The sequence below is a fragment of the Bombyx mandarina genome, chromosome 04 (assembly GCF_030267445.1).
Source record: "Bombyx mandarina strain Sakado chromosome 04, ASM3026744v2".
In the NCBI taxonomy this organism is placed as follows: Eukaryota; Metazoa; Arthropoda; class Insecta; order Lepidoptera; family Bombycidae; genus Bombyx; species Bombyx mandarina.
The window spans coordinates 426,318-442,315 of NC_143211.1; the positions used below are offsets into that span (position 1 = coordinate 426,318).

General features: G+C 34.7%; 2 protein-coding genes across 3 annotated transcripts; one reads left to right on the top strand and one right to left on the bottom strand.

The window, feature by feature from the left end:
- The first annotated feature begins 107 nt into the window (after positions 1 to 107).
- Positions 108 to 5,281, top strand: LOC114249497 (CKLF-like MARVEL transmembrane domain-containing protein 5). Of its 2 annotated transcripts, none has more exons than XM_089740427.1 (4): positions 108 to 1,353; positions 1,695 to 1,823; positions 2,503 to 2,763; positions 3,487 to 5,281. In XM_089740427.1, the coding sequence occupies exons 1-4, from the start codon at positions 1,321 to 1,323 to the stop codon at positions 3,571 to 3,573; spliced, it is 510 nt and encodes a 169-aa protein (XP_089596553.1). In that variant the 5' UTR covers positions 108 to 1,320; the 3' UTR covers positions 3,574 to 5,281. The 2 variants fall into 2 exon arrangements, with proteins under 2 accessions (XP_089596553.1, XP_028038900.2); XM_028183099.2 differs by having other exon boundaries at positions 936 to 1,072.
- Positions 5,282 to 8,809: 3,528 nt separating this feature from the next.
- On the bottom strand, positions 8,810 to 15,696 carry LOC114249470 (uncharacterized). Its single transcript, XM_028183066.2, has 4 exons — positions 15,064 to 15,696; positions 14,767 to 14,913; positions 13,877 to 14,143; positions 8,810 to 11,158 (listed from the first exon to the last, which is right to left on the bottom strand). The coding sequence occupies exons 2-4, from the start codon at positions 14,893 to 14,895 to the stop codon at positions 11,012 to 11,014; spliced, it is 543 nt and encodes a 180-aa protein (XP_028038867.1). The 5' UTR covers positions 14,896 to 14,913; positions 15,064 to 15,696; the 3' UTR covers positions 8,810 to 11,011.
- Positions 15,697 to 15,998: the final 302 nt, after the last annotated feature.

Genomic DNA, 15,998 nt, shown 5'->3' on the forward strand with positions numbered 1-15,998 from the left:
ATAATATCATTTTTCATAAAAATATGAATATAAATTAAAATAAGACATGACTTAAAGATCTCAGTTACCAGGTCATAAAATTCCTTTAAAAAAAACCACGCCCTTCTTGGACTTTTTGGCGGGAACGCGAGAAGTGAAGTTGTGTGATTTGTTTTATTTTGTTTAATTAGTGTTTCTTCAGGTTTAAATGTGTAATAACGGTGGTTTATTAACTATTTAATATCTGTGAAAGTGCACAAATGTGGGAAAATGAAACAAAGCCGCTGGACGTAACTTCTCGGGATCCTCCAAAAAGTCCACTGAAAAATCTCAGTAAATGACCACCATTTTACTTATATTTCATCCCATATCGTCTCATCTCATTTCATTTAATTTCATCCCAGTTGATTAATGTCTCAAATTAATCAATTTCATTTCATTTCACTCCATATTATTATTTCATAAAAATATGAATATAAATTAAATTTCATTAAAATAAGACATGGCTTAAAGGTCTTAGTCATTAAAGCTTTTAAAAAAAAAAGACACGACTTTCTTCTTATTTATTTTTTGGCTCCGGCACGGTTTGTGCATTAGCCAGCGTCAAGTAATAAGATTTTTATTATTGGTTGTTTTAATTATTTACAGTTTTTGAATAACAAAAAACGAAGGAAATGAATCGCGACATAATGTAAATGATTAAAAACGAATTAACTTTACAAATGATATGATAAAATTGTAGTAATTTACTGATATTTTTTCAATCGATTTTTGGAGGATCCCTTTTTGGATATAATCTCGTCTAATTCTTCACTTCATTTCGTTTAATTGAAGTTGATTAATGTCTCAAATTAATCATCTTCATTTCATTTCACTCCATATTGTCATTCTTCATAAAATTAAGACTATTATAAATTAAAATAAGACACTTCGATCATAAGACATGACTTAATAGTCTTAGTTACCAGGTTATAAAATCCCCTAAAAAAATCTCTATTGTTTATCTAAATTATTTACCTTTAAAAATTGTTGCTATTATTACAAAATTACCTTACACGTTACACAACTTTTCTAATTAGTCCAAAGCAATAAAGTAAGTAATGATATTATGGAGTGAAATGAAATTTAAGCATGCACGCTTAATTTTATTCATATTTAAATAAAATGGTTAATTTCCAATAGATTCAATGTAACAATAAACCCTGTAGTAGTGCACATATTTAGGAATCGACGAAAGCAATGTTTATCTAGTGTTTTGCAGTACAGCAATTCTATTAATTGTGTCTTGGCAGTCGTCGAGGCTTAAAAGATAAGAGGCCTGGTGCACTCATATCGAGCTATATGATTGTGCCAGTGATCGAATCCCACAAGAAGGTATCAATTTTTCTAATGAAATACGTACCTACTTAAAAAATATTGACGAATGACTTCCACGGTGAAGGAGCCCATATATATACAGCCCACTTTTTTCGCCCGATCTTCTCAGTGGGTCGCGATTCTAATGCGGTGGTAGATTCTTTGAAGCACTGCTCTTGCTAGGGAAGAGCACCTAGGCTCCCAGCGAACAGGTAGGGGAAAAAAGTTGAAAGAATAACATCCTGCAAGCTGTGAGCTCATCCACCCAACTGAGCAATAAATAAAAAAAGAGTTGGCAAGTTAATGTAACAGCGTTCCCAGTAATGTGAAAATTATTTTTCAAATTCTATGCTTTTAAGGAGAAGATGTTTGATAATTTCCACAACAATCAGACTGTGGCACAAGAGCCCCCACCTCCAAAGAAAGTGCTTAGATGTGACAAGAGCTATGTCACAACTATACCAGGAATCCTGAAAATTGTTCAAGTGGTAAGATACTAATATCAACTGCTGATTTAGACTTTTTATTACTAAATAAATTGTTTTGAATTACATTCATATATGTTGAAAAAGATAATTGAGAGAGAGCTTATTGTGAATCTGTACTGGTAATTTAAATATCCTGTATACTTCTCCTGTTAAGCAAGTTGCATTGTAGTTTGAAGGGGGAACCGTTGCTACGCAGTACAATTGGAACTGACTTTTGGCATTTACATTGTGATGTGTACTGGTAACCATTTCATACTAGTTGAGATGAGACCACATTAGTCCTAGATGGGCGAATTCGAATCTTGTACTGGTGGTAGGACCTCTTGTGAGTCCGTGTGGGTAGGTATCATTTCTGCCGAAGCAGTAATGCGTTTTGGTTTGAAGGATGGGGCAGCCATTGTATCTATACTTGAGACCTTAGAACTTATATCTCAAGGTGGGTGGCGACTAAGCAATAAAAAAATAATGGACTGCTGCTATAACGCTTTGTCTATGAGCACCAAAATACGCTTCAAGTCCACAAGCTTGGGCTCCAGTAACCACTTAACACCAGGTGGGCTGTGAGCTAGTCCACCCATCTAGCAATAAAAAAAAAATTAAACCCATACTAACTTCCATAATCATTAAATAATTCAAATATTATCTGATATGTTAATGTCAGCTGATTGAATGCTTTCAGTGCTGCAACATAATAGGCTTCATCTGTATCAAAGTGAGCTGGTCATGGGTATCGGCAATATTCTACAACATGGTATACTGGATTGGAAACATTCTGACTATTCTACTTCTTCTCGCATACACTTGTCATTTTGTTGAGAAGTATGACCACTGGCCTTGGTTCAAATATGAGTTCTTCTACTGTAGTATTATGGCCTTAGCTTATGTTGTGTGTTCAATATTTGCTGCTACCATTGGGGAAAGTGTTGGATATGCTGTTGTTGTGAGTATGTTTGAGTAATTATCTGAGATAGAGATTTTTATTTACATATTTTTGCTTCTTTACTTTGAATTTTAATAATCATTTAGCGGGTATAGTAAACCAGCAGTAGAAAAAGCTGTGGGAGTACCCATAGCTTCACACTTATTCTGATAGCCCTGTGCTTCATTTTGCCTAGACTATTAAGGTAAACTCTATCACCTTAACAAGTCAGTCCAAGTAAAACAAATTGTTATCAATGTACCTATTTAAAAAAACAATTTATTATATGAATACCACATACCATAGACAATTAAAGTGAAATGAAATATATGGGAGGCCTGTTCCATCTTAGCACAGCAATTATCTGCAACAACCTTTAATTTATGTGAACTAATTTGGAGTGTGAAGTTGTGGAAGTGTACCTATGTGCCATATTTGTCCTAAAACAGTCCTATAAGTGCCAGAAAAAATACAAGCCCTAAGTTTTGTGCAAATTTTAATTGATGAAACTGCAAGTTTTGAATGGGTTGTGTAAAATCTCAACATTGTAAAACAACCTGTGTAAACCTATGTAATTCCCAAAGCAAAAAAAATGATGCTAATATACCACCTAATAAATCTGCAATCTAATATGAAGAATGCATGAGATGGAGTAGTGTTCTCACATCAATTGATGTTTGATTGTAAAAACATTGCAGATGTCTTATGTTTTATGGAGCTAATTTCAAACATTCCCCTTTACAGTTCTTTGGATTGGTGGCAACCTGTGCCTATGGATTTGATGCTTACCAAAAATACAAAGGATGGAACAGGGGTCTGCCACCACAATGAAAATTTAAAGACTGCAAATAACTGACTGACTTTACTTTACCAAACATACACAATGCAAAATGAGGATTACAATACACACACTGTGTATTAATTATCATTCTGCTAGTGTTGTGTTTGGGTGTTTTTTTTTTACTTTATAATTACTAATCTATTTAAAAAACTTAAGATAAATAACCAAGTTATTTAATTACTTGAGATTATCTTATACATTCTTAAAGTTGGGGTTAAATTATAACAATAAGGTGTTATTATTAAAGTTAACATTATTAGAGCTTATTCAATATTGGTGCTCTATTTTGAGAGTTTTAAAATTAAAGCTTAAATCTAAGTAAAAAGTGCCTTAATGTTAAAGGAGCATTTTATTCACCTAATTATTAAATTATTTGATTATTTGTGGTCATCACAAGTCCTAGGTAATATCTAAACCTATACTAGTAATTGTTGTTGTTGTTGTTTTAGTAATCTTAGGGTATCCCGCTGGTACATCAAACCCTCAAAAGTTGTCTCCGCTTGACCCTGTCTTGCACTTGAATTAATATATAATTGAACCTATAATTGATAATATGTAATACACAATATAGAAGTTTTTACAGCATATTCCTATACTATATACCAGTGTTTAATAATCGTGTAAGTAACTTTTTTTCTGAAAAACAGTTTTTTTTTCTAAAATTCTATCACTAATGTGAACAAAGAACAAAATTTTAATTATGTTGAAGTTATGTTTGGAAAACTTTAACAGGTTACTGTCTCAACAAGCTCACCACATCGACATTCATGTGTCATATTATTAGAAGTCGCCAGGGGTGGACGTGCATACCCTAGTACCAGATCTGTAGAGATCACAACTTTTAGATTGTTTGCTTAATTTAAAATTTTCAAGTTCTGAACTATTTTTACACATTACACAATGTTTTGTTTTTTTTCTAGGTTTATTTAGTTGTGTACGTATTTAATGATATACATCACTATAAAACTAAGAGAATATCTTTTCATTTTCATGTATTGTATTAACAGAGGGAACTGAGTAGGTTTTTGTTTACGCATTTTTAATATACCATTTGGATGTGTTGTATTGTAAGTTTCCCAAATAAATGTTTTGAAGAAATCGAGTCGAATTGGGAAACTTGTCGTAGGTGGTTTGGTCAGCAGTAGGTACCACCACCCACCTATTTCTGTAGCCAAGCAGTCATGCGATCCGTTTTGTACAGCCCTAATACAAGCTGTACAATTGCCTTATACCGTTGAACCTTCGACCTTCACGTGCCAAGGAATCCTCACTCTCCACTGACACCTCCTTCGCCCAACTAAGCAAAAGTTTCTCTTTTTTCAGTTGCTTAAGAGTTATCTTGTATTTAATATTTTCAAAAGAATTACCTTTTAGCGTCAGAGACTATTTAATTTTAAGACGAACATAAAAATCTCGGAAAATAACGCTAGACGACTGTATGGTTAGTTTTGGCGTTAGGGTGTGTTTTAATAAACTAATTACAAACTTTACAAGTTGTTAGATAATGAATTATAACAGAAGCTGTTAAAAATATGGGTCCAAAAATATCATTAAGTACATAATGGTTTGTAACATTTTTAATATTGTTTTTATGTATTTTAATATTAGAACTAAGAATAACATTTAAAAGTGTAAACTAATCAAGATATATTTGTGACTGATGGTTTTAAAATAATAAAGTTATTTTATTCAACAAAATAGATATTTTACTATATGTAGTACCTAGCCATTGTAACCCCAAATTTTTTCATATTTAAAGTAAAATATAATATGTTTAGCCGCCATCATCAACATGGTTCAATTACATAATAGGTACCGTAAAATGGGGCGATTAGGGACAAATTCCAACTTTATGAGCAATTTTAAGGTAGTTGTTGATGTATATAATGCTATATCAGGATCAAAATGATTGAGTCTTGGGTCATCTTTGTTGTCTAATTTAAAATTATGCAACTAGCATTCCAGTTTAAGCAAAAAATGCAAAAATAGGTGTAATCCCTATTTACCCGAAAATTGCGGTTAATTGGGATGAAATGAGAAATTTGCTAGGGTTGGCACTACTTTTATTTTTATATATAGTTTTAATTTATTTATTTATTTAGTTGCACAAACAAAGTGATCATCAATAAAAAAAATTTAAAAACTGACAAAAGTACATGGCAGACATCACCTCAATTATAAGTGCAATCGACAGTGCATTAACAACTAAATATATATATATATATATATATATACATATATAGTGGGCTTTCTTAGAAACGGTTTATATTTCTCCGTTCTTGGTAAGTACTTAGGGGCTGATATTTCTATCTAGGTTAAGAGATTAGGTGTGTCGGTTATTCCATGGATTAATCAGATGAATACCCCCACTCTGAACAAATATTAAATATTTTATTATGTATTACTTAGACATTTTTGTCCACCTTGAGATTTCATTGATCTTGTTACATGTCTCTGCAAAATCGACTTACTTACATTAAATTGCTTATCTATTTCAACTAAAGACTTATTCCCAATTTCGCTTCGAATAAACCAGATTTTTACCAACAAATTTAAAAAATATTGTTATAACTACATAGACAACCCTACAAACCTGTACCTATTTATACTTAGGTCGTTTCCATTTCACGTATTCTCATCCCAATTGACCCCTTTTTCGTTGTTATTTATACCTAAGACGTCCCCAATATCCCCAAAAACAACAGATTTTTACATGTATTTTTATTTAATCAAATACATTAAAACCAATAACAACTGAGACTTACCTTTAATATATATGCTGGTTCAAATACTAAATAACGTTTATAAATCATAGTCGTCTTCTATTATTATCAAAAAAATAAAAGAGAGCAAAGTTTCTAGCACTAAAATAATGACCACCACAGAAAGTTAATTTGAAACGCGATTTTTTATAAGTTAGCAGCTATTATCGTGCATATTCAGAGTTGTTTTGTGAACTTTCAACATTCTACTATTAAACTACAAAAAATGGAAGATTTTGCAACGAATATAAAACTTATATTGAGCGTCGAAAGATTTTCCCGGTTTTTTCCCGATTCGCCTCTCAATCCCTAATCGCCCCATTTTACCGGTATATACGAATGATGCATGTTGTAGCAAACTCTTCTCTCCAACACAAACAGGCGATTAAAGCCTTCGTCAAACAGAACGCGTACTTAACGTCGCGCTCTTCAAATTGACTAGATGAGTCACGCTCCTTGACGCAACGCATTCGCTAAATCATAGTGCCTTTCGATAGCAGTGTGAAAATTTAAAAGTATTAAGAAATCGAGTGATTCAGATGTGGCATTGTATAAGCATGGGTATTTTCTAACTATTTATATATTTTTTCGGGCATTATCTAGTATTTTAATACACATTCACTCGGACGCTAAAACAAAATTTGTAAAAAATTACAACGCCTGACGTCAAAGCGTCCTAACGCCGTGACAGAGCGTTGCGTACTTATAGCGTTGGGGCTCTATTTGACGGTATGTTACCATAGTAGTACAACACATATCGGCGTTATAGCGCGGCGTCAGTTTAGCGTTGTGACGCGCGCTAAATACGGTTCTGTTTGACGAAGGCTTTAAACAGTACTAATTCATTTCGAAAGGTTTTTATTCATTTCATAACAATGTTGCAACTAATGTTACAATGTAATGTTAATAATGTTACAACAAATCAATTTTTTTTTTGAAGTGAAACTTCTAACTTCTACTGCGACTTCCAATAAGGTTGCGTTTTAAACGTTTAACGCTACCATGGAATAGAAAGAGACAGAGCGAGAGTGAATGCGTGGCACTCGAACACATGCGCATAGAGTATGTTACAGGCCAGCGCGAGCGTTAGCAACGAGTGGTGTCCAATATTTCAAAATGAAGTATTTATAAAAAAAATTTACATATATATTTATTTTTCTATGTATAATTCAAAACATAATATATAATATAAATGTTGAAAATGTCTCTTATACACAGCATTCCCTATCACAAGAGCAATCTGATTTAAGGATGAAAAATGAAGAAAACCATAATACTACGAATCAAAAAAGAAGTTTCATTTCATTCACGTCCATCAAGTTTTTTTCTACCTATTCGCTAGTAGCCTAAGAGGTTATTCCAGCTACGCCCGGACGGGTAGGTGAGTTCACGGGCTCAACCTGAGAGTATTTGCTAACGCTAACCCTAGCAAGAGCAGTGCTACGCAGAATCTACCATCGGATCGGAATCGCGACCCACTGAGAAAACTCAGTTTGCTGTGTCTATGGGTTAATTCGCTCCTCGAACTCTTCGTCGTAATCGACAAGTTCGACGAGGGCGGTGGCCGGTGCTTGAGGGTTCTAAAAGCACCGAGGGTGAATCCGTGGGATCCGACAAGACATGTTTCGGCTTTGCGTTGCTCCGTCGCGGTCGGATAAGTAATTAGCGGCGGCCACGATAAGATAAGGATAAGGTTTTCTACACTTGCATGGATCATGAAAGAACGTATTCAACTTTTGTGGTGTCATTTTGTTATGAAGGGACAATTTACTTCGCTTACAGATCACGGGGTAGTAGAGTCGACCTAGTAGTAAGTACTAGGAAGGACCTAGTAGAGTCGGTCGCGTACTGACTTAATGTGGGACCAGAATGTCATTTCCCTGTCGACAATGACGACTAAGTACATAGCCTTCGAAGCCCAAGGTATGGGCTGGTCAAAGATTTTAATGGCGGAAGTTGAGTTACTGCGCCTAATTGGTGACGAGATACTAGCAGAAGGAAACAAATCTATATTTGACAGCATCCAAAAAACTTGGTCGATAGTTGTCAAGTATCCATACGACCGTCTGTCCGGCCATCGGCGCCGTGCAGACTGCGGTTCGCTCGTTCTCATTGCGTTAAAAAACGGTGACAAGGTCGTCTCCTACGTGTCTTACGTATTTAAAATATTATTAGACATCGCCCAAGCCAGTCGAACAACTTCCCATGTACCTATTTGAAAATCTCATAAGATTATGTTCATGAAAAAATATGTGTTCTATGTTAATTGTCATTTCAAGAGCAAATCGAACAAACGATATATAGGACAGGTATTTTTAATCAGCTATTCAATTTATCTGGTTACCAAAGGAAATAGATTACCTACTTCTTGTGATTGGAAGACAGCAACAGCCCAGCCCCGACCATTGGACGTGACATGATGACGGAACGTCTCCTTTTAGATTTAAAGGTTACAAAAAGACAATTGATAGGCAACGTGCTTTATTAAGAATATAATTTTATACAATTTGGAATGTTATTTACACGGCTTTAACACAATTACAAGATATTTAATGACGATATGAATTAGGAAAGGGCGGGTACGTCTAACTGATTTTATTTTAAATTATTACAGAACGTCGGTCGCAGCTCTTGTAACAAATTACTGATTATTTTCAAATTATTTGTGACAATTCATTATTATTACACAAATACATAATTATTTTAGTAACAGAATAATACCAAAGCCAAGTAAGTCCCTTTGCTCGAAGCGAGAGATGCTGTCGAGACGACAGCAAAACGTGCTTTGTGCAGTCTAATAAACATAATCAACAATTTCAGACGACACGTGTTAAGTTCAAATATATATATTATAACATTATATACAGAATAATAAAACTTAGAATTATATCACAAAGAAGCGACAAATCAGACGGTGCTGTGCCATTCGAGTCCACGTAACGGTGAGTTCTTTCTGGATTGCGGTTCCCGGCACAAACACCGCCACTCGAGCTAATTCTACGTCACTAACTAATACTTAAAACTTAAAGTTTAAAACTAATCTTTGATTACATCGTCTTAAGTAAAGGCCGTTTTGTTAATCACAAATTTCTAACAGATAATAAATAAATAACTAAACAACTAATAATGTCAATATATTACAGATAAATTATCATACATGAGCACTCGTGAAAATATAGGGACGTGTAAGTTTTGGCACGCGTATTACCTCAGAGCAATTACAACACTGGTTTCACTATGTTTAATAATTACTTCCCCAGTAACAGTTTAACTGTGTCAATAGTTCTCACTTCTCAGTGAGCGGAGGAGCGTGGAGGTGGCTTGGCGCCAACTGTCGCACGCTTTCTACTTGGTATTGCCATTTAATCTAAATAAAATGTAGTAAATTTGAATTTTCGTGAGCATTATATTAACGAATCACATTCTGATGTTTGGCAACGTAGTTTCAGATGTAAATTACGAATGAAAAAATTAAAAACATAATGGCATCCACATAAATAAGTCATAGCACCAAAGTAAAATTATCTATTTAATCATTTATCATAAACTTGACAAAATTTTAACGAGACCTAAATGTGTTAATAACTTAGTTTCTAAAGATACGCCGCGAGTATCAGTCAAGCTTCAGGTGGCGTCCTGCCTACATCGCTAACGGCTCGCGGCAGGTGCTTACTTTCGCTCTTGGACATCAACATTGTCAAGGTCAGAAGCAAGCCGCTCCTGCCGTAGCAATTTTACAAATAACCGTATTTAATTGTAAATTGTAATAGACTTCCAATCATTTGAATAAACCGCAATCAGATATGACTTCAGTTTGTGAGCGGAACGTTGTTAAGCGTCGGTAGGTAGGTACATAATGTTCGTGTTGTGGATGATGAAAATTGCATTAACACGTGAGTGGGGGCGGGTGACGTCACAGGTTACATTCAACTACCGCTGGTACCGTAGGAATACAATCAGTGGTTACGTTCCTAGATTATTTAGTTAACAGCGCGGTGAGTGGTTCCGGCTTTAATTACAAAATAATTAATAGATGTCAGTTGACGATGAGAACGTAAAACAGTGTGCTTAGTGCGATTGTTTTAACGTTCTCGATAGCGTAAAAGTTAACTAAAATTTGTATGGAGTTGGATCGTTTGCTTGTTTGCCGCTACCGCTGTTCCAACTCCATACAAATTTGAGTTAACTCTTACGCGATTAAGAAGTTAAAAAACTCTTATTAAGCAAACTGCTCCCCGTTCCCAAGGTGATGAGAACCGTTCCAGTGTTGTTTCTATAGACGCGAATCAACGTGTTTTTCACTACAGTAATTTCATTTGGCCACGAATGACGTCACAATTCGGAATTTCGACAACGTCGTTGTTTTAGAACTTTTTTCGAACGAATAGTTTAAATACTGAAAGGCTTTAATTCATTTTACAAATCATCTTCAAGATATCACAATTTAATATCGCCTTTTCATTTTGTTTTTCAACAATTTCCAATGTTTCCAATAAATATTTATAATTTTTCACGGCGACAGACGCCTGACTGGCGATTGAGCCGTAAAAGTGTTTGAGCTATGAAAATTGTGATGAATATTTAGTGGTACATATTTTAGGTACTAATGGTATGCACATTTAAGTCTTAAAACAATAATTATATCGATATTGATCGGTACAGGGTCTCACGGCATGGCCGGTGGTGTGGCGATGTGCGTGTGAGCCTCTTTGGCCACGACCTTACGTCCCTGGGCCAGTTCACCTGCCTTTATCGCGTTGAACTTTATAAAGGCGTCGCTCCCGAAAAGCACCATAGTCAGGTAGCCGAAAAACTGAAAACGATTACTTTTATTAACTTTCAAATGACTTTTGAAAACGACATCGGTAATTATTGACCATCAGGTGACCGTGCTCTGGTGATAATAACAAATTAGTTTACTTGCGTCAAATGGGAGATAATCTCAGGATCGGTCTAATGTCGAGCGGTGAGACACATCAAGCAAAGCTTAAAAATAACACGATTGAAATCGGGTAAACGGTAACCTTAACCAAGAATCGAAAAAAATATTGATACATTTTCGATTTATTCTCAAAATGGTTACATTAATTTTATGTTAAGCGATATCGAAGACTACGGTTTTCTCAAAGTGTCGGTAATTATAACGTAAACGCTTTTACATACTTGACGAAATTTTAAATACAATATAATAATAATAAGCCATTTATTTCTTGCTTTACAAAGTTTAAAAAAATATATAATAAATATAAATGTATGTATTAGTATTTAGGATGTAAAAGAGTTTTGTAATGAATCAGTAAAATTTAATTAGCAAGAACCCCGGATCGGGTAAAGGCCTCCTCCAAAGATGCCCAAGCGTCTCTATCCTGTGCTACGTCTATCCAGTTTGGGCCAGCTGTTCGTCTAAGATCGTCTTCCGAAATACAATATATACAACAATAAAAATGTCCCTTATTTATCGGGGACAATAGGGTTACTAATGACTAAAACGCTGCTCATTGTGCTAAAAAACAAATCGAAGACCTACCGCTTTTTAAACAGCATCTCAATCATGAGGAAAAAAAGTTACAAAAATTAGATCTATTATGGTGTCTACAGGCATTAAGGAAACATGATTATTATAGAGCGACATAGTTATCGCCCGACACGCCCCTTTTATTGTAAATGAATAAGTAAGTAGGTCAACTCTGAATCTGGTACCATTTATTATTTTTTATGCATAGGCGGGTGAATGTTCTCAAGTATCGCCTGATGTTAAATGATGTATTCTACCATTAAGCTGGGGTTGAAGTCTCAATGTTGTACACTCTGTACAGCGGCTGTCCTACTCTACTTTCTACTGGTTCGACTGGTAGTAGGACCTCTTGTGAGTCCGTGCGGGTGGTACCACCACCCTGCCTATTTCTGCCGTGAAGCAGTAATGCGTTTCGATTTTAAGGGTGGGGCAGTCGTTCTAACTATACTTGAGACCTTAGAACTTATATCTCAAGATGGGTGGCGCATTTATGTTGTGGATGTCTATGGGCTCCAGTAACCACTTAACATCAGGTGGGCTGTGAGCTCGTCCACATATCTAAGCAAAAAAAAAACTCTTCGAACCTGAACGCTGAATACTTCGCAGCAGACATAGGGCACCTGGATGGTACCCACCCTGGCGGGCTCATAATGACTGAGTAACAATAATCACTCATAATTTTACATATTTCTGAAGGAGTGTGTGGATAGGCAACACTGGCCTCACCCTTTTGGGAATTGTACCACACTCAATAAATATTATGTTTATTTATGATTATTGTTTAATTATGATGAACTAAAGAGTAATAGGCTAAATCGGTCAAGGACTGATGAGCTAGTCAGCCAAGCCCACTCGTATGACATAATAAATATCCAGAGAATTAAATTGTAAGCTAAACTTCATGATAAATAATATGATGTATGACAAATATGCAATTAATATAATTAGATTTTTTTAAATTAACAGTTAATATTGAGCTTAGTCTTCACTTGTAATTATGAAAAAATAGAATTTTCATGAATATCTGAGAAAGGGGAAATAAATATGTAGTAGATGAAAAGTTAAAATCAATAAGTAGAGCTGCAGTTTACGAAAACGTACAAAAGTAATGATACCAAGTATTGTTATTATTTTCTGCAGGTAGCAGGTGGGCTGTGCCTACAGATAATGGATTTTGGGAGTAACAACTACTTTCCAACGGGCACTACGTCTACCTTCGTGGAAAGGAGATGCATGTGACTTGGAGCCATATGGAAATGGTAGTGCAAGGTAGAGAGGGAAGAGGTTGACCGAAGAAGACATGGAGTGTGTGAATGATGATATTATGATATGAGAGAGAGAGAGGAGTGAGTGTTGAGATGATGGCTGATAGAAGATAATGAATAGAAAAATTCGCTGTGCTGACCCCACCTAGTGGGATAAGGTGGAGACAAAGAAGACTATCTGTCTACAATTGCAATAAAAATGTTACACCATGTTTATTACATACATTCTTCTACAAAGCAAGTTTTAAAATTATCCTCAGCAGGTAGCAATAGCGGAGCTGTCTTTGTCTGCCTTGAATCAATAAAAAATGAAGCTGTAGGTTTTGACTTATTATCTCAGAAAAGACAATTTCAAGTAGAGGTCCTCTCAGGCTGATTAATAAAATTTTCTGCCATAGTGCAATAACTCAGGACAATATGCAAAGTTTCTTTGTTACGCCATCATCTATCATATGTGTCAACTATCATATGTATAATATATTTTATTATCATTTCATCTTATATCATATATTGACTTACATATTAACATATTCTATATTAACTACTCAACTAATCATCACAATAATAATTTTTCATACACAGAAAGAAAACAGATGCAGGATTTCATCCACCAAAAAAACTAATCTGGAATATATTTTTGTACATTAATGTAAGTAATGTAATTAAATCAATATACAAAGTCATGAATTAACAACCAGTTAGATTATAAAATATTAATTCACAAAAATTATAATAGACTATTTTCACTTACCCCAGCAGCTGAGTATGCAGCAGATCCAAAAGCCACAACAATTGTTGAAGTTGTAAGGTAAAGGAACACAAATGCAACATCAGCTATCATTTCAATCCGTAACCATTTCCAATTGTGATATTTTTCTACTATGTGAAATAGATAGCAGAAAAGGATGCCAACTGAATACCAGATACCAAATTGTGCTATAACATTGAAGTAGACTCCACGTCCATTTGACCAGAAAGACGAAGCTTGAATGCAGATGAAGGCAATCAAACTGAATATCTGTCAACAAATCCTAAATCTATAGCTATATATATAAAAGTTAAAGGCTATTTATAAATAAATCTATTAAGATATATAAATAAATAAGCCTCGTAACTTTTTATTACCTTTATCAAGGAATCATTTTGTGTGATGGTTATATTTTTACTCAAGTTTTGTTTTTACAACAACTTGAAAACTACCAGAAACCAAACTACATTCAGACATAAGAACAAAGTATGCATTGTATTATATATCATCAATCCTACAAATGGGAATGCATGTGTTATGTTGAGAAAGGTAGAATAGGGACTTAATTATGTTTTCATATATTGGTTCCTGTAAACACTTTCCAGTCTTGCCCATGTTCTCTGCTCATCCAGGCTAATAAACTAATTCAATTAAAGTAAAGTAAAATGCCAAGGCCTAAAACATTTGACCTTGATTCTTTTTTGAGTTGCTGCATATTGGAGATACTATTTTTTGATGTTGTAAAGAAATTTCCTGTGTCTAAATATATATGAACTTATTTATATGGTTTTGACAGATACAATTTTCTTATCATTCCTTCCTTTTATGTATCTTTGCTGTTCAGATAAATAGATAAAAAGGTGATACAACATATAAATAGATTAGGTACTTACTATAATGATTATTTTTATTACTCCCGGTACCGTTTTAGCGTATGATGGATCAAATCTTACTTCAGTTACAAACATAGTGTTGGAAGAGCCCATGGACTGGGGTAGCCGAGGTTGATTAGGGTATGTCATACTTAGGCAGTCTTTATGCTGAAAATAAAGTTTATTGTATTAATATTTGATTTTTTGATGAATACGTAAAACGAAGTTTTTTTAAATTACTGGCCTTATTTTACAATCTCTGTTATAAACCACACATAAAAAAGTCTGCATTATAAATAATAGAAAATGATGACTTACGTTCGTACGTTACGTCCATACAAAATGTTTGAACGCGATGCTTACACTAGCAACGCCTACGATGAGATAAGCTCTGATGTACGAGGCTCGCTGCGCATCACTAATTGACACCCAACCACTAACCGATATTACAAACAATATACGGAACGTGTTTCGCACGTTAATGACTCATTTCAGCAGAGAACTCGTGGATTTTGAGTAGGTAGATACGGTACGTATTCGTATGTATCATTGTTTACATTCAACAAGCGTATCCATCCACAGAACACTACCGTAGTCCGTAGTCTTAAGTCTACATAACAATCGCCGTCGCGCCGTCGTTGTTCGAAAAGTAAAATATTCACATATTAAAATATGAGCGATAACAATTATTTGCTACTTGTGAGGCTAGTTACGATTTAAAACTTTTCCATAACTTTTCTAAAAAAGAATTTAAAATCGTGTTGTGAATTACAACAATTCACCATGTATTAATATTTCTACTTGCACTTTAATCTATGAGTTCAACAGTCAGTCAACACTCTTTTTTTGACTTTTTGGCGGGAACGCGAGGAGTGAAGTTGTGTGATTTGTTTTATTTTGTCTATTTAGTGTTTCTTCAGGTTTAAATGTGTAATAATGGTGGTTTATTAACTGTTTAATATCTGTGAAAGTGCACAAATGTGGGAAAATGAAACAAAGCCGCTGGACCGCTTTGAAAATTTATTGTACGTGCGTAAAAACATTGTAGAATTCCGCAGAGTCTGCGATTTGCATAATGTGAACACTAGGAACAAACATAGGCTTGCGTTGCCGGCGGCTCGAATTAAGAAAATAAGCAACTCTTTCAGGGGGCTGGGTGTACAACTTTTCAACAAGATCCCACAAAACGTTCAACTACTACCTGTTCATAGATTTAAGAAAACTGTCAAGGAACGTTTGTGCAACAAGGCATA